At 30.9% G+C, this 25,057-nt stretch overlaps 5 protein-coding genes and 1 pseudogene across 5 annotated transcripts in view; 1 reads left to right on the top strand and 5 right to left on the bottom strand.

Moving 5' to 3' along the window:
• LOC145194821 (sodium/mannose cotransporter SLC5A10-like) overlaps positions 1 to 17,072 on the bottom strand; it is a 297,350-nt gene extending 280,278 nt beyond the window's left edge. The window contains exon 1 of the mRNA XM_090070245.1: positions 17,067 to 17,072. The gene's annotated coding sequence lies outside the window, so the exon portion shown is untranslated. The remainder of the gene's footprint in view (positions 1 to 17,066) is intronic.
• On the bottom strand, positions 1,636 to 5,221 carry LOC149880284 (uncharacterized). Its single transcript, XM_090070247.1, has one exon. It carries the CDS (start codon positions 4,907 to 4,909, stop codon positions 4,244 to 4,246), a length of 666 nt encoding a protein of 221 aa, XP_089926373.1. The 5' UTR covers positions 4,910 to 5,221; the 3' UTR covers positions 1,636 to 4,243.
• On the bottom strand, positions 2,948 to 4,237 carry LOC149880285 (uncharacterized; annotated as a pseudogene).
• Positions 8,141 to 10,078, top strand: LOC149880286 (uncharacterized). Its single transcript, XM_090070016.1, has one exon. The coding sequence runs from the start codon at positions 8,141 to 8,143 to the stop codon at positions 10,076 to 10,078; it is 1,938 nt and encodes a 645-aa protein (XP_089926142.1).
• Positions 15,400 to 17,045, bottom strand: LOC149880287 (uncharacterized). The gene has a single exon (XM_090070248.1). It carries the CDS (start codon positions 16,944 to 16,946, stop codon positions 16,533 to 16,535), a length of 414 nt encoding a protein of 137 aa, XP_089926374.1. The 5' UTR covers positions 16,947 to 17,045; the 3' UTR covers positions 15,400 to 16,532.
• Positions 17,073 to 21,442: 4,370 nt separating the features above from the next.
• Positions 21,443 to 23,391, bottom strand: LOC145189143 (uncharacterized). Its single transcript, XM_090070636.1, has 5 exons — positions 23,084 to 23,391; positions 22,795 to 23,004; positions 22,352 to 22,558; positions 22,198 to 22,260; positions 21,443 to 21,894 (listed from the first exon to the last, which is right to left on the bottom strand). Exons 1-5 carry the CDS (start codon positions 23,209 to 23,211, stop codon positions 21,825 to 21,827), a joined length of 678 nt encoding a protein of 225 aa, XP_089926762.1. The 5' UTR covers positions 23,212 to 23,391; the 3' UTR covers positions 21,443 to 21,824.
• Positions 23,392 to 25,057: the final 1,666 nt, after the last annotated feature.

Consider the following 25,057-nt stretch of genomic DNA (forward strand, 5'->3'; position numbering starts at 1 on the left):
CCTGATATCTCAGTTCCATATTGGTGTAACATAACACCTTCATCCACTTATGTCTTCAATTGTAAGAACATATTTTGTTAAGCATAAACACATATTTGTATTTGAAACTTATGCAAATACGTAATATTCCGTTATTTTTAAGAAAAAAAATTTTATTTATTCAAAAAAATAAATTTTTATTTAAAACTTATATATTTATCAATATATGAACATGATATAAAACTTCATAATCGTCAGTTCCTAAATTTTCATTTAGGGGAAAGGTGGCTATGATGGCATTACGCCATCATAGCCACCTATACTGGTCATACTTCCAAAAACATTGGTTTTGGTGCATAAGTGATTAGACCAACATGTGTATATTAGAAATTGATTAGTTCTGGTGAAAATTCGTCCCTCTGGCGTAAATAGTGTCTTTGTAGTTAACAAACATAAATTTTCGCATATGGTGTTGTAGTTTTAATGCCCTCATATATACACTCAGCCCTACAAATTTTGAAGGAAAGATTTAATTTTAGGAGCTTACATAAAATTACTGAACTGAATGTGTGCTGATAAATATGAATAAACTCAATATTTGATTCTTTTAATTTATGTATGTATGTATGTATGTATGTATGTATGTATGTATGTATGTATGTATGTATGTATGTATGTATGTATGTATGTATGTATGTATGTATGTATGTATGTATGTATGTATGTATGTATGTATGTATGTATGTATGTATGTATGTATGTATGTATGTATGTATGTATGTATGTATGTATGTATGTATGTATGTATGTATGTATGTATGTATGTATATGTTCATCAGACACGTAACACAAAAGTCGGTTATTTACAATTATTTCTACCTCAGCTAATTCTGTGTTTAGTTGATCAAAGGTCAGTCGGGCTTTCCTTAACGTTTTTCTTAACGTTCCTTTAATTATACGTAAACTCTCGTAAAACCCTCCCCAACATGGGGAAAGCAGCAAGACAAATTTCCAATTTATAAGTTTATGACGTAAAAATGTTGATAGTTCGCTTGATTTAAATGTAGAAAAATTGTCACTTATAAACATTTTGACATATCCTCTTCTGGAAAAAAATGTTTAAGTGCGAAAACTGAAGGGAGTCCATACTTGAGGTCAATTCCAGGTGTACATTTCTTGTCACTGCACACGTAAATAAAAGCAGATAGGTAAACATTACATTAGGTAAACGTCCATGTAATCGTAAAACACCATCACTATCATATTTTGAATTTAAGGATTGATAAAAATCAGAAAACACATTAAATTTTTTTGCTAACAATTCTTCTGTTCTAACCCACATAAGTTCAGCATGCATTACTTCTTCTGTACTAATATAACTTATAGCTTGCTTTTTTCTTCCTTTTATTCGATATAACAAACTAATTATTAATCGCATCACATATGAGGTTATTAATAAAAGTTTGTTCATTGAGCTGAAGTTATCTATTTTTATTACTTCATGTAAGTTCACAATTATTGATACTCCCTCCACCACAGTGGCATTTCCCAGCATACTAAAAACAGTACAATCCATACTGGATTGATTAAACATATTTTCAAACCAGCAATTCCATTTAAATTTTTTGTTTTTTTGTCTCAAAATCAATAGACAAGTTTTTTAATTTACCTTTACAATTGTTTATTGCAGTCCAATGAGTAAGGTCAAGCCTTAAAAACTCAGGTCCATTCCAATAACTCCTACTTTTATGTATTACATTTAAATCATTTTCTCTAGTTGGAATATCAGCAGGGTTTTCGGTTCCAAAAATAAAATGCCAATCATCAATTTTAAACAAGCATTGTATTAAACTAACACCATTTTCAACCCAACATTTCCATTCCTTATTTACTCCATGAATCCACGATAAACAAATTTTTGAATCACTCCAATAGTAAATCCTTTCAATATGAAGTACACTATTAATTGCATTTTTTACAGAATTTACTAATTTGCTAAACATTAGACAACCCTAGAGTTCAAGTCTTGGAATCGTTTGCTTTTTAATGGAGCAACGTTTGCTTTTGCTGTATGTAAGTTTACAACAACCATATCATAAGCTTCAATTTGTAAATAACACAATGCTGTGTATGCTTGTGTTGAACTGTCACAAAAGCCATGAATTTGAATAGACTTTACTCGTTTAGTTACGCCAATAAATAAACATCTTGGTAGGTGTAAACTACTTAGTTCTTTAAGTCCATATAACCATATATACCAATGTGTTCAGACATTATTAGACAAGAGATCATCCCAATCCATTTTTTCTGTACATATTCTCTGGAACATCATTTTTGATTGAATAGTAATCAAATCAGTAGTCCAAAATGATCATATGTTTTTGAACTGATACTTAATAAGGAAAATTTAGTTCATGGCAATTTAAGTGCCTCATCCACTAATTCATCAAAACAAAAAGCAAGTTCATCTAACTTGGTGTCCCAACCAATTCCAAAAACTCTCTTCTGTCGTTCAGTGTAAGGTATATCAACCTAAGACTTTATCAAGTCCATTAATTCTTTTGAGTTAGATGCCCACTTTGCTAATTTGAAGCCACCTTCTTTCATCACCTTGTGAGTTCTTTTAAAAAATTCAAAGGCATCAGCAACATTATAAAATCCAGAATACAGACAGTCAAAGGCATCAGCATCATATCAAACAGGGACCAGAATACAGACAGTCATTTAGTGATGGATATTTATCATTTTTTGATGATACATTAATCACTATTCTCACTTTTGTTGTATCTTTATTCAAATGTATGTTAAAAATAACAGCTGCATGAAGCATATAATAAATTCTACCTGGCAAGCCAGAATTTGTGACCATTTGAATGATTCCATTATTTAAATATTGGTAAATGATATTATTATACTTGTGTAGAAGTGCTTCATCCTTGTTGAATTGTTGTTTTAATGAATCATCGTTTTAATGAATCAAGCCTTTTTTCACTATTTGAATAGTTATCAGGAAGAGTTCAAATGGTAAGGTAACAACATATCTTTTTTCATCATGGTACACTTTATTTTGAAAATTGTTATAAACTTCATTTTCTTCTACTCCTAAGCCTTTGATTTCCCAGAACTTCATTAGATTCAATTTTAAACTACGATTGTCAACCTGTAAGGTATTTATATGTATGACATGTGTTGAATAATAACTTGAAGCTGTATAGCTTCTTTTAACGGTCATGCTTGTTGGGCCACAAATAACCCACCCCAAATTACTTTGTAAGGCTACTGTCCCATCAAAGGTTTTCCTGATAATATGCCCTGTCATGAAATTATAATAATTATCCATTCCAATTAAAATGCCAATTTCAAGATTGTTTCCCACTAAATCATTTTCTGCTAATTGTAAGTTTTTAAAACAAGGATAAGTTTTTATTGTCAATTTAAAATCTTGACTTTGCAATGGGGAAACACAGGAAAGGTAAGCAAAGAGCTTTGTTATAGTTTGTGACAGGTTTGGTTTTTCCATGCACACAAATATCTTCTACATCTAATGTTCTCAGAATTCCTTCATCTGAAGCAAATCGTTTCATTAAAACTGTTTCTTGTCATAATACTTTAAAATTTAGTTTCTTTCTTAGTGTTTCAGTACAAAATGTTCGCTGACTAAAATCATATATACAATCAAATAATAATCTTGAATTTTCCTCTTTTTTATCATTAGTATTTTCAGTTAAAGCAGTTTCTGTTTGTAGCAACATTGTTTGCATTAAACAATTGACATGGTTTATAATAGTTTCCTTTGACTGGGAATCATTAAGACATTGTCTATCACTTTTTTGTTAACTGGAGATATTACAAATGCTTACATTATGGTTTTCATTATATTTCATACTTTACAACTTTTGGAAATATGCCATTTTTCCATGCAAATGAGACAACATCCTTGTTTTCTTAGCATATTTTTCCTACTTTCTCTATTGGTCACATTTAAACATTTATTAGAACAATGATTCTTATGACAAAAGTAGCAAACCAGGGATTTTTTTGTATCTAAATGAAGTGTTTGAGCAGTGAACTCATTTTGAAAATCAACTTCATCACTATCTGATATCCTACCAACTGCTGAACAACACTCATGAGCACAAAGTTCTTCATTAGAAATTCTAATAAGTTCATTTAAGTCTCAATTTTTGTGTTTGAATTTTCTTGAGATAATCATTTTGAATTCTGTTGGAATGCGATCAAATAAAATATTTATTAGCATTGATCCTTATGTAGCTGTTTCCACTCCAAGGTCATTTAAGTTTCTAACACTAGTTTCAAGTTTATCATAGACCATACAAAGTTTAACCATTTCATCAATTGATTTAATCTTTGGTAAATTAAATAATATTGTCCATATTAGTTGAAATTCATACTTGAGTATTCCCCCATAGCATTGAGTCAACATGGTTATGGCTTTTTCATAATTATTTGATGTTAATGTTATTCCATAAATTAAATCATGGGCACTTCCCTTAAGCAATATTTTTAAATAAGTAAATTTCTCTATGTCACTTAAAGTGTTAATTTCACCAAAGGTTGTTTTAAACTGTTCCCAAAATACTCTCAAATTTAAAATGCTAATATCAAATTTCTCCAATGTAATTTTAGGTAAATTTACATTATTGTTACACAGACTAACCATTGTCTTGGATGAAACTTTACCTTTACTTACTGCCATTAAAAAACTTTGAGTTTGAGTGATTATTAACTGAAATTCGTCGAGAAAATGTGAGCTTTCGTTAATTTCAATATCAGTGGCTTCTTCATTATCTATCATGGTTAAAATATCGTCATCCAACATTGGTGTAAGGTTTAGCTTTAAATTTAAGTTTTCCAAACGTAATTTCAACCCTTCAGCGTTATCCTTTATGTATTCAAACTCTTCTCCCATTCAAACAACATGTTTTTGAGTCTAACTTACATTGCTTCTACAAAAACTATTGCAAATAGTTTTTGATTCGTATAAAAACCAGCCATATTGCATCATAGACAACTAATTTAAATAGTTAAAAGTTTACTTATTGAGTTGGTCGGCGTAGCTTAGTGGATACTTCGAAAATTTACTTATGGAAAATAATTTCACCCCGTCCACTTGCGCTGTCTGGCCAATTTTATTTCATCATGTAAGTCTTTTAATGAGAAATTTGTATTCGTTCAGCGTATTAGCAGAATTTTCCTTTAGTTGTTTCAGTAAATCATATTTCAACACGAGAAAGTAAGGGTCTACGTCTAGGAATCGTTTTCTCGAAATCAACCGGGAAAAGCTTAACGAGACGAGAAAAGTTTTAAATCGGGACAAAAATTTTGTCTCTGAATTTAAAAATTGTGTCCCGGATATTAAATCGTTGTCTTGTCTCCTCTTGTCTCGTCTCGAATAAAAAAATAACGAGTCGCAAATGCTTACAAGAAAGCTTTCATAACAATAAAGTGGCAATTTTACTCCGTCTAACGAAAAAATATATAACTCTCATACGACTAGTTTCAGTAAAGAAATTTAAAAGATTAGTTCAGTGGTGGGTTCAGAGGAAATGAACCCACCACTGAACTAATAGTTTGATAAAACACTGAAATGTTTGTTTCAGTGTTTTATCAAACTTTTTTCGACGTTCATTGTCATTATCAATCACTCACTAACTATTAATTACCTATTTCCATATAAAACTTTCTTTAACTTCAATTCCATGACGGACCATGGTCATACTTACCTAATATACTAATAATACTAATACCTAATTTTCTATATTACTGCAACTATCTGACAGTTTCTGTTTTATTTTATTAGGTTCAGCCTGATGAAGTTTGCACACTGATAAATTTCAAGTACAAGTCACTTTACTGCAAACAACCTGAAAAGTCGGCGGCCAACTTATCAAAGCTTCGTGAACTACACAATGAACTTCCAACAGTACCAGGTCAAGGATCAAAACCAATCCAATCTCAGCACTCAGTGGCAGAGTCTATACTAGCAACACAATCAACAGGCTTGAGGGAATCCCTCGATAACATGATAACAGCAACTGCAACCAACGACAATGTTGCTGATGCTGGTGTGTCAGGTACATCTGGGAACATCGTTTTCATTAAAAGCTGCAGTCTTGTTTCTGAGTATGTGGAAGAACTTACCTTTCTTCATAAAAATGTGTAGAATTTAGGCATAAGGAAAAGTGTGGTTTGTTGGTGATGACACTTGCATTGAATAATGATTTGAATGATTTTTTCTTTGTTATGAGTATATAAGCTGATTAATACTTTTACAGGTTATGTGCTTTGTGAGTCATTTGAATGTTCTTGTTTCATTAACAAGTTCAACTATGGCAGTGACAACTCAGCACTGATCTTTTATTTAGCTCATAATGATTAAATGAATTGAATGTACACTTGCACTAGTTTGTCTAAAGATGTATAGATGTGAATGCTAAATGTAACTTTTAAAGTTGTCGGTTACATAAAGAAAATCATTTTATTTCATCTCGAAACTCGATCGAAATTTTTGCAATCTCGATCGAACTCGATCGAAGTTAAAAAAAGATGTATAGATGTGAATGCTAAATGTAACTTTTAAAGTTGTCAGTTACATAAAGAAAATCATTTTATTTCATCTCGAACTCGATCGAAATTTTTGCAATCTCGATCGAACTCGAGATTGCAAAAATTTCGATCGAGTTCGAGCCAAATTACTTGTATTCCCACTTTGAAACTTTGGCTTGACAAAGAAATTGTTAATTCTATTCATATTTAAACCTTATAAAAGCGTTTCTTTTTCTATTTATTACTTCAAAGTTACTTTTATCATTTAAATTCAACTACTTCCACTTTTACTTGGAATAAAAAGTACTCTCATTGTACCATGTTTAGTCTTGTGATTCTAAACTCGCTGGCTATCATTTTTTTGTTTTCAAAGGGTGGTATAACCAATGATAAATATTAACTAGATGTTTAATATCACAAAAATTCTGTAAGAAAAAGTGAAACAAGTTTTTAAAGCTTTTAATGCCGGTAGCCGTTTTATTTAAACTGACAATACTTCATTTTTGTTAAGCTTTTAATTATAATTGCGTCATTTCAGGCTGGCAAAAATTTCAGGCTGGCAAAAAATTTGCTTCACTGCGGAAGCGTGAGTTAGATATCTAGTAAACATATATCATTAAGTATAACTTACTATCTGCAATTTGGTCACTTCATTGCCACGCTTTCCGCTCTTCGACCCATTTCTATGTATTTGAACCAGATCTTGAAATCCCCCCCCACCCCACCCCACCCACCCCCCCAAAAAAAAAAAACTTAAATAAAACTTAACTGGTCATCATTAAAACCTTTATGCAACTTTTTATAGAAATAATTTAACTCAGATTTAATAAAATATCTATAAATAACGGTTGGTTTAAGAAGAAAATAGAATAAATAGAACATTTTAAGAGAAAAATAGAACATTTTTCAGTTTTCTACTAGAAAACCTGTAAATGGCATCAGTTAAGCTGAAACGTTGTTTTAAATTCTGGTTTATCGTCTACACGTTCTTTTAAGTAAAAATTACATTTCCAACAGGTATTTTAATTTGGTAAATGTTTTGTTTAATGATAAGAACCGTTCCACATACTTTTCAAAGTGTATAAAAACCAGGTCTATTGCATCATAAATTATTTTTTTAAATCAATAAAAAAACTTCCATTACAATTAGGGATCGCCGGTTACAGTATACGGTATACTAATTTTACGGTATACTTTACCGTATACTTGGTATACTAAAAGTTTGTATACACATTAGTATACCTGTTTACTTTTATTTGTGAAATATTTTCGGACTGACCTGATAATCTGATAATTATGTTATCTTAATTAATTAAATTACTGGGCCATGTCTAGTATTTAACTTATCATAATTAAAGTGTTTTTTTTTTTTAATTCAATTTTTTTTTCTTAGGTTTACTTAGGAAAAACTTTAATTTGTTAAGTTGTTATATTTTTATACCACGCTGTTTGTGCTGCTCTTCACCGTTTTAAGATAGTATTTTGGTTGTTTTTTTTATTGGTTTTTTGTTTATTCAATGGATTTCTCTGATCTGAAATAAATTAATGATAACATATGTTTGTATCATACTCTTGTATTTAAGTATACTATTTAATGTCTGATCAAATTTACAAGCATGTCTCTTTCTTTGGAAAAGGTTCAACAAGAAAAATTTATTGCAAATATTGTGATAAACAAATAACAGCACGCTCAAAATTGAGATGGGTACAGCATTTAAGGGGATGTGAAAGAGTGTCTGAAGAGGTTAAGTTGTGCTTCAAAAATAAAAAAAGAGAAGTTCAGAGTGTTTTAGTTGAAACAAAAGGAAATGATAATATGACCTCACAAACCTCTGAACATTCAGTTTTTAAAGAATCTGGGCAGCCTGCTAAAAGAACTATGCTAAATTCATATTTTGACACTATAAACAAAGATGACATCAAAAAGATAGATAAATCATATGCAAGGATATTTTTCCATACAGGAGTACCTTTTGCATTAGCTGATTCTTCTGCTTGGAAGCAACATCATGCTAATCTTAGACCTGCATATAAACCTCCATCTAGTAAATGCATTAGTGGGCGCCTTTATAAAGATGCATTAAATGATGAAAAATGTAGAATAAAAGAATATGTTGATAGTTCTGAATATGTAAGTATAGTGACTGATGGATTTTCAAACATTAATGCGAATCATCTCATTAATTATTCAATTCATGTTGAAAATAGGACCATGAAACCAATTGCTTACAAAATTGAGTCTACTGGTCAAGAGCAACAAACTGGTATTAATATTGCAAAACGGATAGAAAATGTAATTCTTGAGGTTGGTGTTGATAAAGTTACAAGCATTGTAACTGATAATGCACCAAATATGAGAGCTGCATGGGATATTATTGAAAGAAAATATCCAAAAATATTTTGTAATGGTTGTGCTGCCCATACAATTAATCTTTTAGTGAAAGATATTTGCCTTCTTCCTGAATTTGTGGATATTTTAGAAAAGTCTGAAAAACTGACAGCATTTGTTAAACAAAGAACATCTCTTGTTGATCAATTTCGTATAATTCAAAATCGTGTTAAACAAGAAAATAATTTGAAGGAAATGCGAACATTATCACATGCAGTTTTAACACGGTGGTATAGCCATCATACATCAGTTGCCCGTAATCTTGAAAACAAATTAGTTCATTTGAATTTAGTCAACTCAGGTGCTTTCTCACGTATATCTCCATCCACAAAAAAATCAGAATACATAAACATTGTACAAGATGAATTTTTTTGGGAAGACTGTCAATGTTTTATTAATGTTATGAAACCATTATCAAAACTAGTAGGTAAACTGGAATCAGATAGTTGTCTACTTTCTGAAGTTTATATAGGATTTATTAACTTAATGCAAATATGGTGTGAGGACTCAATATTGAAAAGTCTTGTTTTACGTCGATGGGAATTTATTCACACACCATCTATGGGATTTGCATATTTTCTTGATCCACGAAATCATGGTGGTAGAAATATGTATAATGAGCCTCCTCCATCCAGTAAAAGTGATCTTGTTATGGTCCTTGAATTACTTCCAAAGTACATAGTTGAAACAAGAGGATTTTGCAATTATCAAACTTCAAAAAAAGAAATAAAATCTTTTCAGAGACTATGTGCAAATCCAACATCAGATTTTTTAGCTCAAATTGAATTAATGGATCCTGATATCTGGTGGGGAGTTGAGGGTGCAAGTAAATTTCCAAATTTAGCAAAGGTTGCACGAATAGTCTTTACTATTCCAACTTCTCAAGCTGCAAGTGAACGAATATGGAGTTTGTACGATTTTATACATTCAAAGCGTAGAAACCGACTTGCGAAAGAAAAAGCAATTGGCTTAGTGCTCATGTATGCAAATGCCACACTCCATGAAAAAGAAGCAAATATTGCTGATATAATGCTTGGTAATACTAGTGATCATGATAATGATGAAGATGATGTTTCTATTGATTTCACTCTAGAGACTTCAGTTGATTCAAGTGATTTGTCATCTCAAATGATTATATTATGAATTTATTAAATTACTAATAACAAGTTTACAAAATCTATAAATATTATCATAGAGAAATATTGGAATTTTGTGCAAAAGATTAACATAAATGTTTCTGTTTACTTTTGTATTTTTTTATTTCTGTTTATATTTGAATATGATTATTTTACTGTTTTTATTCAAAACTATTTGAAAACACAAGAATTTTTTTTAAAAAGCTATGTTCAAAAAAAAAAAAAAACATGTTTGCTTTAAAAATGAAGCAGTAAGATAACAATCCAGTAATATGTGATTGCTGATTTTGATCAACACCTTCATCTTTTTTCTTTATCTAGTGAGGATGTAGTGCAAATTTAATAATTACTATTTTCAAGGGGTTATCTGGCCCATCAAAACTTAAAAGCAAATTTTTGGGGTAGCACGACAGTCTGGACCAGAGTATTGATATTATATATATATATTAATTTTTAGCAGTGCTTATTCCTTTTATTAGTAAACATAAAAAGTTTTTCAAAAATTTTTCTCAATTTTTTTTTTTGTTTTCTCTTTTAAAGTAGTTAAATGTGAAATGCAACAACAAAAAAAAGCATTTTAACCCTGCGCTAATTTGACTATTTTAGCTGGGGGCTGGGTTCGGAAATAAAGCAAATTTGTCTGGCTCCATCGTCGGCTTCTATAATCCAAAGATAAAAGTAATATTTTCCGTTTGTGCCAATTCTCCCTGCCAAAAAATTATTTTAATTTTATGTTAAAAGCAAAAAAAAAAAAACAAAACAAAAGCAACTGGAAGAAATGAACCAGGGTCACCGGCCAATAGATGCTTATGCTTTCCCGATCAACATAACTCCACCAATTGTTTATAAAAAAGCATTTCTTATATAATATAACTTATATTAAGTATCACAATAAAACGCAAAAACAAAAACATTGAATAAAAAACAAACAAATATGTTTTAAACGTGGTAAAAATTCAAATCCTAAACACCTCTTTACAAATTTGTATTACGGTTTCGCCAAAAAATCAAAAAGTAAAAAGTTTAGTTTACGTCATACTTTACAGTATACTTTACGGTATACTATACGGTAAACTATACAGTAAACTGTATACTAAATTTTTAGTATACCGTATACTAGCGATCCCTAATTACAATTGAAGACTCCACGGGAAGAAACGGCAGGGTTACATTTTGAAAGTTTCGACTTTTTACACTTTCTAGCTTTACTAACCATAATAGCATATTTTGTATTTGAATTCAAATCAAATAAACGATTTGATGCATATTTAAAGTTTTTCTAAATTTTCCTAAAACTTCGAAACTTTTAAAGGTTTAAAAGTTTAATAATGATTTATCTCAAAATGAAAAAATGTGACCCTGCCGTTTCTTCCCGTGGAGTCTTCAATTGGTCGGCGCAGCTCAGTGGACACCGTATGCTGGTTTAAAATTTCTTTAATTTCCTCTCGCCACACTTAGACTGTCTGGCCAATTCTTTTATTTTGCAACAGTTTTTATAAGAAATAAGTTTACGTCCAGTTTACTTTGTAAAAGTTTTGTTTTGTTGTTTAAGTAAATCTCATTTAAACAGAAAAAAGCATTTATCAGCTGAATAATACTTAAGTGGCATTTTTATTCCTCCTAACGAAAAATGATATAACTTGCATTACAGGGTGACCAGAAAAAACGGAGAAAAAATTTAATATGTCCTGATAATAAAGTTTTTTACGGTATCCAATTAATTTTATTGGTTTTCGGATTCTCCATGTTTTTACGTTTAGTATATTTATGTTCTAAGTTTGATATCTCTAAAATATATTATATTTTTGAATGTCAAATAAACGTAGGGCAATTTTGGAGTTGTTTCGTAAAGGAATGCGTCAATGTGATATTGTTCGCTTGCTTAATGTGCCTAAGCAAACTGTGTCCAACGCCGTCAATCGTTTCAAGGCCATGGTGGTCGCCGTCCAGGAAATGGTAGAAGACGCACCGTCAACACGTCCGCCAACCGCCAGATCATCAGGAAGCGAGTCAAGCGAAATTCGAGGGTCTCCATGCGAAAAATCGCCTGTGAAACCGGAATGAAATGTGAATCGGTGAGACAAATGGCAAAAAGGGAGCTTAACCTCATGCCTTACAAGCTCCAAAAAGTTCGATTGCTCACCGATGAAAACAAACGTGTGCGGCTCCAGAAATGTCACCAACTCAAGCGTCGGGCCGCTGCTCAGCGATAGGAGCGCATCCTGTTCACGGACGAGAAGCTGTTCACCGTCGAGCAGGCGCACAACCACCAAAACGACAGGAGCTGGTCCGCTGAGGCTCCCGGCACGTCGGCCATTGTCGAACACCGCCAAAATCCGCAGTCCGTCATGGTCTGGGGCTGAATCTGCGCTAGCGGTAGGACCCCCCTCGTTTTCGTGGATCAAGGAGTCAAAATCAACCCAGAAGTCTACCGACGCGACATTCTCGAGACTGTGGTGCCTCCGTGGGCCCAACAGCACTTCGGCGATGTGAATTGGACGTTCCAACAGGACTCTGCCCCTTCTCACAAGGCGAAAATGACTCAATACTGGTGTCGGACCCATTTTCCGGACTTCATCGTGTCTTCGGAATGGCCGCCCTACTCGCCGGATCTCAACCCGATGAATGTGTGGTCAATTACAGCGTGTGGTCAATTTTGCAGGCCAGGCCCTGTGCTACACGCCACATAAGTTTGGAGTCGCTGAAACAATCGCTGCGCCGGGAATGGGATCGATTGTCGCCAGAAGAGCTGCGGCCCATCGCTGAAAGTTTCAAGACGCGTTTGGGCTTATGTATTGCCGCGGGAGGAGGCCACTTCGAAACCGGCTGAGTATGTTATTGCGGAAAGTCCATGTTGTTGTTATTCATCGTTGTTTTACTTAATTTTTGTTGATTTAATAAAATATGATTAAAAACGTTTGTCTCCGTTTTTTCTGGTCACCCTGTACGAAATCTAGTTTTAGTCAAGAAATTCGAAAGCTTAGATCAGTGGTGGGTTAAAAGGTTGATGGTGGAGGAGGCAGGAAGGTGTTTTCTCACTCCCCTGTAAAACCAGCCTAAATACGTTGCTTCACGCGCGTTTTTGTTGTGTGAAACTATACTATTTATAAAAAATCTAAAAGTATTTCATTAAAAAAGTGTCAGCATTTTCTGAAAACAAAATAATTAAGTTAAGTGCAGCAAAAACGCACACACAGACACACGGAAACACATGCAGGCACTGAGACACTCACACACTAGTTAATACAATTTTTTTCAGCCAGTTAATAATTGGTTATACTTTGTTTGGTTTAATTCTTTAAGTAAATTAAAATAAAATCTTTTTTAATTACGGAAGTTTGAATTTTTACCATTTTTACGAAAGTAAAGGAAAATCATTGCTTTTGAAAAAAAATTTTAAAAAAGAATGTTTTTATTAGCGATTGTAATCCTTTTTTTTTTTTTTTTTTTTTTTTCAAACGAAAGTTTTAAAACTAGTAAGTTTTTATTTTTCGGGAACTTTTTTTTGATATTCACTTTTAGTAATATTCCCACGCAAAATTTCCTAAAACTAAATTTACACAAAAACAAGATTACAGGATCGGGGAGCATTTGATAAATCACGCCACATTGTTAAATTTCAAATACAAAAAAGAAAAGCAGTGCATGTTTATGTAACCGATAACTTCATGTTGACATAAGCGATAGTTTCTTATTAATCTAATCATTTCATATTATCTTGATTGAAAGATTTCTCGGATGCTTGGTCAAAAATACTTAAATCAATTACAAGAACAAAATCTTTCTTATTATAATTCACATAGTATGAGTTAATTATAAGAAATCCAATACTTAAAATATTGAATTTTTTCACAAATGATTTATAACATTTCTATTAGATTAATAATGAATCAACTTAGACACATAAAAAAATGAAAACAAATAAATTTATGAGAAAAAAAAAAAGTTATGAATATTTAGATAACACCTCTAAAAAATATTTATGCTTTTGACTTAAAACCTTTTCACAAAGCATTCCTGACGCTGGTGGATTATTGTGGAGATTTTGGTTTCGATGTTCGATTTGACTTTCTAATATAGTTAGATAATTGATAATACTCTTTCGACTTGATATATGGATAAATTTATAATGAAGTTTGGTAGCAGGGCTCCTTATACCTGTTGTGATGTAAAAGGAGTATTCTTTTAGTTCGACAGAAAATTTCTGTTCCATTTTACTATAATCAATCAGTTAAAAAAGGAATCGATTAAAGGATACTAGACCTTGTATCTTAGTCTATCTCCTTAATGTTATTTATAGATAAGCTATATAATGTGCTATCTCCGTTTTATCCATTTAAAACTTAATAAAAATAAAAATAGCAGCTGCGGAAAAAGTTGAAGCGGAAACACCTCAACACAACATTGAAGATAAAATATGTTTTTGTATAGAAATATAGAAAGTACCCATTTTTAGGATATAGGTTGTTTATCAAAGATTTCTAGAATCACTTTCTTTAAGTAATATGCATCTAATATTGCTTGCTAATGCCACTCAAAAAACGTCTCTACTTTTCTCAGAAGCCATCAGCATTGCTTTTAAGAATTCTGGTATTTTATGTTCATGCGTCTGATACATAATTTTCTCTTTTAGATACAAATATGGCTCTCATTGAACACATTCTTGTTCTCGGTAATCCTGACGATATACATGCAATTACAAACAGCTCGTTGTCTGCTGCCACATAGAGGCCAAACTAAGAAACGTAAGTCATAGCCTAAAGCTCGGACAACAGAATGTATGAAAAAGGTTTCGACAATAAGGTCTATCATATAAAAGTACATAAAGAAAAAATATTCCATTTAAGTCTGTAACCGCAAAAAAAGTTTCCTTTACTTCTCGTAAATGTATTTGGTCAATTGACAACTGATAAAAAGAGACATTGCTACAATCAAGCCACTGAGTGACACAAGAAAAAACATCTTTGAATCCTGAATTAAAATTCGATAAAAACATATTTATTTTATTACTTTTTCATTGATGATATGCAAGTTCTGGTTCGTAAAGATTTTTTGCCTGACATCTCTAAATATAAGTAGCAGAAGAGCTTTTTATCATCATGAAAACAATACTGATGCTTCTGAAAACCCAATATTTCTAAAATAGGGGGAAAAACACACCCAAGAGGCTATTGATCAAATATCAAAACAAAGCATTCAAGATCATATCAATAAGTTTCCATGTGTACAGTAGCAATACAATCGTCAACGAGCTTAATAAAATCTATGAGCTTTAGATTATCTATTGTGAAGGAAAGATCATTGTTCCAGTTAAGAAGCCTATGTATAGATTCATATAGATTTGAACATGAGTTTGACATCAAATTTCAAAAACTAAAAACTGATTTAAGTCGTAATAAATAATGTGTTGACAGGACTAACTGAAAATAAGCAAAGATTTTTTTAGTTTTAAGTATCATGGTTTGGTTATAAGAAATAATGTTCTACATCTAATGTTCTCAGAATTCCTTCATCTGAAGCAAATCGTTTCATTAAAACTGTTTCTTGTTGTAATACTTTAAAATTTAGTTTCTTTCTTTGTGTTTGGGTACAAAATGTTCACTGACTAAAATTATACAACAATCAAACAATAATCTTGAAATTTCCTCTTTTTTATTATTAGTATTTTCAGTTAAAACAGTTGCCGTTTGTAGCAACATTGTTTGTTGTAAACGATTGACATGGTTTGTAATAGTTTTCTTTGACTAGGAATCATTAAGACATTGTCTACCTCTTTTTTGTTAACTGGAGGTATTACATATGCTTACATTATGGTCTCCATTATATTTCATACTTTACAACTTTTGGAAATATGCCATTTTTCCATGCAAATGAGACAACATCCTTGTTTTCTTAGCATATTTTTCCTACTTTCTCTATTGGTCACATTTAAACATTTATTAGAACAATGATTCTTATGACAAAAGTAGCAAACTAGGGATCTTTTTGTATCTAAATGAGGTGTTTGAGCAGTGAACTCATTATGAAAATCAACTTCATCACTATCTGATGTCCTACCAACTGCTGAACAACACTCACGAGCACAAAGTTCTTCATTAGAAACTTTAATAAGTTCATTTAAGTCTCAATTTTTTTTGCTTGATTTTTCTTGAGATAATCATTTTTAATTCTGTTGGAATGCGATCAAATAAAATATTTAGTAGGATTGATCCTTGTGTAGCTGTTTCCACTCCAAGGTCATTTAAGTTTCTAACACTAGTTTCAAGTTTATCATAGACCATACAAAGTTAAACCATTTCATCAATTGATTTCACTTTGGTAATTTAAATGAGTTGTCCATATTAGTTGAAATTCATACTTGAGTATTCCCCCATACCGTTGAGTCAACATGGTTATGGCTTTTTCATAACTTTTGATGTTAATGTTAATCCATAAATTAAATCATGGGCACTTCCCTTAAGCTATGTTTTTAAATAAGTAAACTTCTCTATGTCACTTAAAGTGTTAATTTCACCAAAGGTTGTTTTAAACTGTTCCCAAAATACTCTCAAATTTAAAATGCTAATATCAAATTTCTCCAATGTAATTTTAGGTAAATTTACATTATTGTTACACAGACTAACCATTGTCTTGGATGAAACTTCACCTTTACTTACTGCCATTAAAAAACTTTGAGTTTGAGTGATTATTAACTGAAATTCGTCGAGAAAATGTGAGCTTTCGTTAATTTCAATATCAGTGGCTTCTTCATTATCTATCATGGTTAAAATATCGTTATCCAACGTTTGTGTAAGGTTTAACTTTAAATTTAAGTTTTCCAAACATGATTTCCACCCTTCAGCGTTATCTTTTATGTATTCAAACTCTTCTCCCATTAAAACAACATGTTGTCAATGTCCGCTTCTAATTCTTTTTTTTACATTTAGATTAACACTCATTTTAAAATGATTTTCAATCAACTATATATCTTTTTGCGAGTTGACTTCAACTTTATACTTAATACACAGATAATTCAGCAATAAAACAATATCAATTTATTTTTATACCACGTCGAGGTCACCATTTAAAATCCACGCTCACGGACTTTAATAAATGATAATGATATCTATAATGAGCAAGTGAAAACCTTAACATATTTCTCAAATGATAAAAATAATTAGAATTTTACGCCATTATTAAACTTCGAGAACTCTAACACAAAAAGAGAACTCCAAATTATAAAACGTACTCTCGCATGCTCCTTCATTCTTATTAGGCTCCAGTCTAACTTACACTGTTTCTACGAAAACTCTTACAAATAATTTTTAATTCGCATAAAAACCAGGCGTATTGCATCATAGACATTTAACATGAATAGTTAAAAATTTTTAAAAGAAGTTGGTCGGCGTAGCTTAGTGGATACTTCGAAAAATTTACTTGGAAAATTACTTCACAACGTCCACTTGCGCTGTCTGGCCAATCTTATTTTATCGTGTAAGTTTTTTATGAGAAATAAGTATTCGTTCTGTGAATCAGCAGAATTTTTCTTTAGCAGCTTAAGTTAATGATATTTAAATACAAGAAAGCGTTCATAACACTAAAGTGGCAATTTTACTCCGTCTAAATAGAGTTTTATCACGTGACATTTTATCGCGGAAAAAAAAATCCTACGTTTTTGAAAAACTTTGTCCAAAAAACGCAACAAATGATTTTATGTAGGTGTCGAAGAATAAAAACCCACCTATGAAAATAAATAGTATATACGTATAAATAGATGTTACTTTTTTTTTAAAAAGGTTGCACTACAATAATTTTTTTGGAGACGTCGTTTTGCTTTAGAATTGATAAAGTTAATTAATTTTAAATGTTTCAGTTTTGTTTACATACAAATAAATTAGGTTAATTCTTTCGTTCCCACAAAAAAATAGATTTTGGAAGTCTAATAGGGTGGGTTTTTAGTTTTCTAAGTGGAGATTTTATAAATTTCCCCGGTCTTTAGATATTTTATTGTTAAGGGGGAAGTACCCCAAAAATGTTAAAACTCATGTGCAAACAGTAAAATTGATTTTAAAGAATATATGTCCAAATTTTATATTTCAGAATGAAAATTTTTAAAAATTGTGTTTTGTTGCCATGGTAACTTAGAAAATATTGAAAAAATAACCAAAAAACAGTTAATGCCCCGGCTAACTTATCCGAAGAACTAAACTGTCATATTGCAATTCCCTTTAACTAATACTTTGAACTGTGATCTGAACCTAAAATTTTATGAAAGATATGACAGTTAGTTTTTAAGGGGGCAAATACATTGTCATTTAATGAATTTTGGTCAAAATTAGGCAACTGAAATTGATGTAGAATGTGTTCTGTCAAGTATTTCATAAAAGTGGAGGTTCAAATCACAGAAGGTATAAAATAGGACAATTACTGAAAATTTCATCATTAAACACCAAGCGGTTTCAAAGTTATCACAGCCAGGGCATTTAAAAACCTTCTTTTGAGAAAAACGCAAAAACAGAAAAAAAAAATTTTAATTCCACAAACAATATAAAATATAACTAAATTATGTTTAAAATAAAGTTTCAGAATGACCCAGGAGCATACAGACTTCCTTCAAAGTTTTCATATTTGTCCTTTGATGCTTTTGACAACCCTCGTAGAATCTTTTACTGCTTCTTGGATGACTCTAGATTTTTATATCCAGCTAAAAAATATGTTTTCGATTTTGATTATTGCAAAAACTTGATGTATATTTCCCAGGTGTCATGTTTAACTGTTCTGGTTCAACATCTAACACTTTTCCATTATCGATTGACAATGTTGTCACAACTCTGTTCAGTGAACTGTATCCTCTACGCTGCCAAGTTCCATCAGTTGAAACTCCATTATCAACAATGTTGTTGCTATTACCTTTTATTTCTTTTGCAGCCTCAAGCATTGTTTCTTTAGCAACTGTAGTAACAGCATCAGTAATAAGCTTTACAGAACCATTGTAATTTTTTTTACTCATCGGACTTGGGAGGTTCATTAATGCAGAAAACTTTTCAAGTCCTGAATACCCTTGCCCAATTGATCTTATGCTATATACAATACGAAGATTAATATCATGAGTGCAGTTACAAACTTTAGATGTATAGAAATTTTTTCTATATCCACAAACACTGCAGCAACATATTAAACTTGAAGGATATCCTTTTTTTTTCACAAAGTTTTCTTTCAATACCAAGCTATAATCGTTAATACACTGTGGGCAACATAAAGATTCAAATATAGTGTTTAAAATTTCAACATCAATTATTCTATAACCTTTTATTTTTTCATCATTTTTATTCGGAATGTCATTTTTAATATACTCAATCTTGCTGGCTGATCTTGAAGAACTAGTATCAATGTCTGAATTTTTTTTTGAGTTTGTCATTGGTGTTGGTGATGATAAAGTGTGTTGGTTACCACAAAACAATCTTTTCTTTCAAGTTACTCTAGTTATTTTCTTAGCTCTATCTTTTCTTCCCATAATTAAGACTATTTTTTAATAAGATTTGATAAAATATGTTCTTCTTACACTTAACAACTCATATAAACAAAGTAAATATTTGCATTTTAGGAATGTTTAAAAACTGAAATAATTAGAGGCAACCGAGTCAAATTTAATTTAAGCAGAGTAGATAATTAAAGTAAAAACAAAGTAGATAAAACCTCTTTATAAGCAGATTTATAACTTTATGTGAGCCTCTGAAATAAGCAGATAAGCAGAAGCTTTATCGTTGCTATGTGCGTTGCTATGGTTAAACTTGACGAGTATGGTTCAAAAAATTGAAATTACTCTACTTTTCTGACATTGTTTACAAAATCTCTTTATTTCATTGTGTTCTTCATTAGTTTTTGCTTCCGAAACAAACAAAAATAAATTTTTCAATTTTTACTTAATTTACGGGGTACTTCCCCCTTAACGCAACTTTTTACGCAAGAAAAAAAAAAAAAAATAAGAAAGTTTTTTTTCGGTGCCAAAAGTTTAACGAGATACTTTAAGGAAATATTTCATAAAATGTATATGAATTGAAAATATTAAAAAACGAATATCTTTGGAACTAAATAAGCTACAGAAGTGGTTGAAATTTTGAAAATAAAATGTATTAAGGAATCCAATGCAGTTTAAATAAAAAAGATTTACGTTGGCTATAAAAATTGCCTAAACTCCCTAATGTAACGAAAAAATATATAACTCGCATTCGCAGTTTCAGTAAAGAAATTTAAAAGTTTAAATCAGTGGTGGATTCAGAGGGTGATGGTGGGGCGGAAAGAGGGTATTGTCTGCCTTCCCTGTAAAACCTACTCAAATTTGTTACTTCACGCACGTTTTGGTCGTGCGAAATTTATAAAATATCATAATCTAAAACTTTTTTATTAAAAAAAAAATCAGCATCTTCTGAAAACAAAATAAATAAATAAGTTTAGTGCAGTAAAAACGCACACACAAACACACGCAATCATATACAGACACTCTGCACGGATTACACAAGAAATTGCAAGGTTTCATCAGCGATAATACAAACAGAAGCTTACTTCTTGAATTTCACTGGCGCGAAAACTTGTGAAGAACATAGATTTCTCTCTAGAACATAGATTTCCTTCTTTTGACGAGTTAACAAAAACATTTACATACTGAGAAATGTTTATTTCAGTGTTTTATCAATCTTTTTTCGACATTCATTTAAGGGTCTGCGTATCGTTTCATTTCCATATCGTTATCATACCGATATGATATCGGAAAAAAAAAAACTGTCAGCGGAATGATTAGGACGTAATATCGTTATAAAAAGTTTTAACCGGTATTGCAGCTAGCTTAAATTTCGGTATATACCGGAACTCTCATCATTCCGATGATTTTTTTTCAGGTGGGTCATTCCAGTAGAATTCAACAATTTTCCATCTAAGTTGGTGGCACTATGTCTCAGAATTTGCTCTTCTTTTGAAATTATGTTAATAATAATAAAATATGAACAATTTGAAAATTTCAATGCATTTGCATTATCCGTTACTAAATTATCGGCATTAAAAGATTTGCGATGGAAGCCTACTTTTTAATAAACTGTATTTTTGGCATTTTAATACGTTTATAACTTTTTTCTGTAATATAATAAATGCATGTTTTTTTATTTACTAAATAAATGTAACTTAGCCTAGATAAAAAACAAGGTGCAGCTTATTTATTTGATTTCAGAAAAAAAATATCAGCACACAAAAGTTGAACAACTTTCATTAAATTGAAAAAAGTACTACTTTTATGCCATTATAACTTTTTTCTGATGTATATTAAACTATGTATAATTTTAGAACTATAATCTTTGCCATAAAAGTAGAATTAAAATTTAAAAAATCTTCATTTATTGTTTAACAGAAAAAATATATACATCGTTAAAAATTGCCATTGATGGAAATCGACAAATTTTGGGCTTAATTAAAATAGTCAGTAAAATTTTCTGATACCTTGTACCAAACTAATAATGACAGCAAATAATATTCATGTATAGTATATTATTTAGCAAATAAAAGTTTTCATTTATTCAGTAACATGTTAAAATGACAGGCCATTATATATTATGACATAATCTTATAATTTAGCACACTAATCTCCGCCATAACTAATTTTTAGAAATATTTTTACATAAACTGATATTACAATAAAACATTTTTATTCAACAATACAAAAGTAATGATGCCATCCATACATTATTTCAAATCAAAAAATATAAAATTGTCTTTTATTTGTGCTTTTAGGGTACAATTTCGGCTTCCCCAGAATTTCTTGAGCTCATGTCACAGGTTCCCATAACAGGAATCATGCTGAAAAGTAAATTTATATATAAAAATAAAGATTAGACAGTAAACTAATCTTCTTCAACATAAAATTATGAATGTCTTAGATTATTAAATAAAAATAGGCTGTACATGTTAAGTGTACATGACTGAATATAAAAGTGTACATGACTGAATATCTGATTAAATTCATAATTTAATATATTGCACATCATTATTAAAAAATTGATCATCAACTAAACTAATCATAGTTATGATGGTTATTGACAATTATAAATAGTTTACTAATAATTTATTTCTCATATTTTATCGGAATATATATTGCCTCACCTGATGTCAGTCAATGTGTTGGATACAGAAGTGGATTGTATATTTTCACATACTTTGATTTTTCTGAAACTTCAAAAAAGGAATAAATTACAAAAATGTATGCTTCCTGTTTATTGTTATTGCTATTATTTCTTTTAATTAAAATTATATTTACTTTTTTTTATTAAATAAGCTTTCTTTAACTGGAATAACAAGCGTTCCATTGATATGCTCACTGAGAGTATAAGCAGCAAGACCATTATCTGTTATTCGAAAGGCATGGAAAGATCGGGTTCCTCTTATTGGATCAGTCATCTTTTGGTATCGAGTCTGTAGAAATGATTGGCATTGAGAAACAGCTAACTTATCAACATAGATGAATCTAAAATTAAAAATCATATTTATTCATTACTATATCATTTTTACTAATTATTTTTCATACTTTTTCATTCATTACCATTTTTTAATTATTTTTTTTTTATCATTTATTTTTTTATTTCAATTTTATAATTATTTTATTTTTGTATTTGAACAAATATTCATGATATGTTTGAAGTTGAATTGTAACAATGTTATTGATTCAAAATAAAATACAGTTAGTGAGTGTAAAGTACTTACTCTATTCCTTTAATCTTGTCAATACAACAGTTCATAATTCTTTCAGCATTGTTAAGAAGGTGTCCCTGGAGTGATAACTTAGACAACACTCGTTTCACAGTACCTCCAATACCGTCACATACATTTTTGCCGTGGCTTGTGGCAAAAAAATTCCAGGAGGCTTCTACACCAAAATCGTGTTTGTGGTTTGCAAGATTCACTAAGTTGTATCTAAAATCGTAGAAATGTATGCTGTACAGCTTTACAAAGGTTGTTAATAAGCCTATTATTACAGGTATAGAGTACTCACCGATTTTTGTATTGTGCAGCTGATCCATCACTGAAATAATGAATGTGTTTCAATTCTGAAACCAATGATTTGACTTTTGGTAAAAGTTCTTTAAGGAATGAGTGAACAGCAACATGGTTATGATCCATGGAGTTTGACAGTATGCAGTAACATTTTGATGTTAAGCCATTGGTTGTGTTGTAGTAGGCAGCAAATGGATGTAATGTCACTTGAGTGGCTGAGAAGTATGCTGCTTGTATGGAATTTTGAACAATGCATGTATAATTTTCGGCAAAGTCACCTATTATCAGAATTTCATTTTGCGGTAGAGAATCCTTGAGATTTCTAAGGTATGCAGCTTGTCTATGCTTGACAAATTCATGAATGGATAGTTTCCAAATATCGAGACTTAAATTTTCAATGAGCATATGTGCATCTTCTGTGATTGTTGTTAATTCACTGCGGTCAACATTTACCCATTGTTTGAAAGTGTAAGTGTCACTATTTGTAGCATATCTTTCCAGTTCCATCTTTACAGCGTGAACTCCGTCACAGTTTTCACACTTGTGGAGCATGCATTCTTCTGAATTTATACTGCATACTTGTATAGCCATCATGGTTTTTAGCTCTAAGGTACTATCAAGAGCACAAAGTTTGAGTTTTGGGTTTTCATGATGCTGACATACGCAAACACTGTGTGTACCAGAAGACCCTGCCAAAACACACCATTTAGGCCTTAAACTGGCAAATGTGGAGAAACCAACCTTTGTTTCTGGGTATTTTAATTTGAACGCAGCATAAAGTTCCTTTAAGTTGCATAGAATTAAAATTTTTTGTTTATGTGATTTTCCTACATCAGTATTATTACTAATATAGTCTTTCTTGCCGGGAAGTAAACGAGAATTTTCTTCATTTTCATAAAACACTTTTATTGTTTTAGTAACATCAGGTGTCAACTTCTTTGGTTTGTTGTTTTCCAATATTCGATCTCCAAGTATGCCTTTTTCATCCCTTAGTTTTCTTGCCTCTCTTACCATATACTGTGTAGTGTTAAACTCTTGCATTGTAAATTCAAGTGTCCAATGTAATGGGACAAGTGTCAGCAATTTTATTTTTTCAGTTATGTTAACTTCTCTGTCATACTTCTCCCTTAACTTCATAACAAAGTAGTCTAATGATTCTGCTTTAAGAGTTGTTTCTGCATCACTGGCTTTAATGATATTAACAGAGTTTACTGATTCATACAGCCTTCGAACTTTAACTTTGACTCTACTTTGAAGTTGTTCATAGCTTCTTTTTTTGCTAATTATAGGGGAATGTCCAAACGATGTTAAACTTATATTGAGATCTTCAACATTTTTTTTTATATGTCCATCATCTATATAATCAGGATCATTTTCTATTTCAACACTGATTCCATCATTTTTTGCTTTCAGCTTTCTTAAGCAGGGACAACATATCTTTTGGCCAGGAATTAGGGAGTTGTATATGCTGTGATGAACAAGAGTTATAGGGGTTAAATTCTTTTTAATTACCTTTGTGTGAAGATTCAGAGGATTACAACGGCTACGAAAATTATTGCCATAGTATCGAAAATATTCCATTTCATGATGAGTGCAAATTGTCTTCAAGTTTTGTACACTAATTCCTGTTCTCACGCTAAGCAAATATTTATGTTCATGTGTTATATCACAAACATCTGACTATGTGACATAGGATAATTTGTGGCACTCTTGATTTAAATGATCATCTAATGAACACGTATTGTTAGTCATTATGCCTGAATAATAATAAATTTTTACTATAAACTAAGAGTTAATAGTGAAAATTTCAAATGCTTATAAACTAGTTTCTTTAGTGACTACGATGTATTTAAAGTGCTTATATTATTTAAAACTAAATATATTTTTAAAGATGTTTTACTTTAATTTAACACATACTATGAAAGAAAAACAAAAACCTAAGTACTTTATTAAAAAAAATTCTTTAATTATG

This window comes from Hydra viridissima, unplaced genomic scaffold (genome assembly GCF_058129835.1).
Source record: "Hydra viridissima isolate aposymbiotic clone 2 unplaced genomic scaffold, HvirCarnegie_v1 scaffold_13, whole genome shotgun sequence".
Taxonomy (NCBI): domain Eukaryota; kingdom Metazoa; phylum Cnidaria; class Hydrozoa; order Anthoathecata; family Hydridae; genus Hydra; species Hydra viridissima.

Excerpts from the sequence above, each read along its gene's own strand:
- LOC149880286 (XM_090070016.1), top strand. The coding sequence starts at position 8,141 with ATGTCTGATCAAATTTACAAGCATGTCTCTTTCTTTGGAAAAGGTTCA.
- LOC149880284 (XM_090070247.1), bottom strand. The coding sequence starts at position 4,909 with ATGGGAGAAGAGTTTGAATACATAAAGGATAACGCTGAAGGGTTGAAA.
- LOC149880287 (XM_090070248.1), bottom strand. The coding sequence starts at position 16,946 with ATGGGAGAAGAGTTTGAATACATAAAAGATAACGCTGAAGGGTGGAAA.
- LOC145189143 (XM_090070636.1), bottom strand. The coding sequence starts at position 23,211 with ATGGATCATAACCATGTTGCTGTTCACTCATTCCTTAAAGAACTTTTA. Across the intron at positions 22,559-22,794 it reads GACAAGATTAAAGGAATAGA|ATTCATCTATGTTGATAAGT; the intron begins GTAAGTACTTTA and ends TTTTAATTTTAG. Across the intron at positions 21,895-22,197 it reads AACACATTGACTGACATCAG|CATGATTCCTGTTATGGGAA; the intron begins GTGAGGCAATAT and ends TTTACTTTTCAG.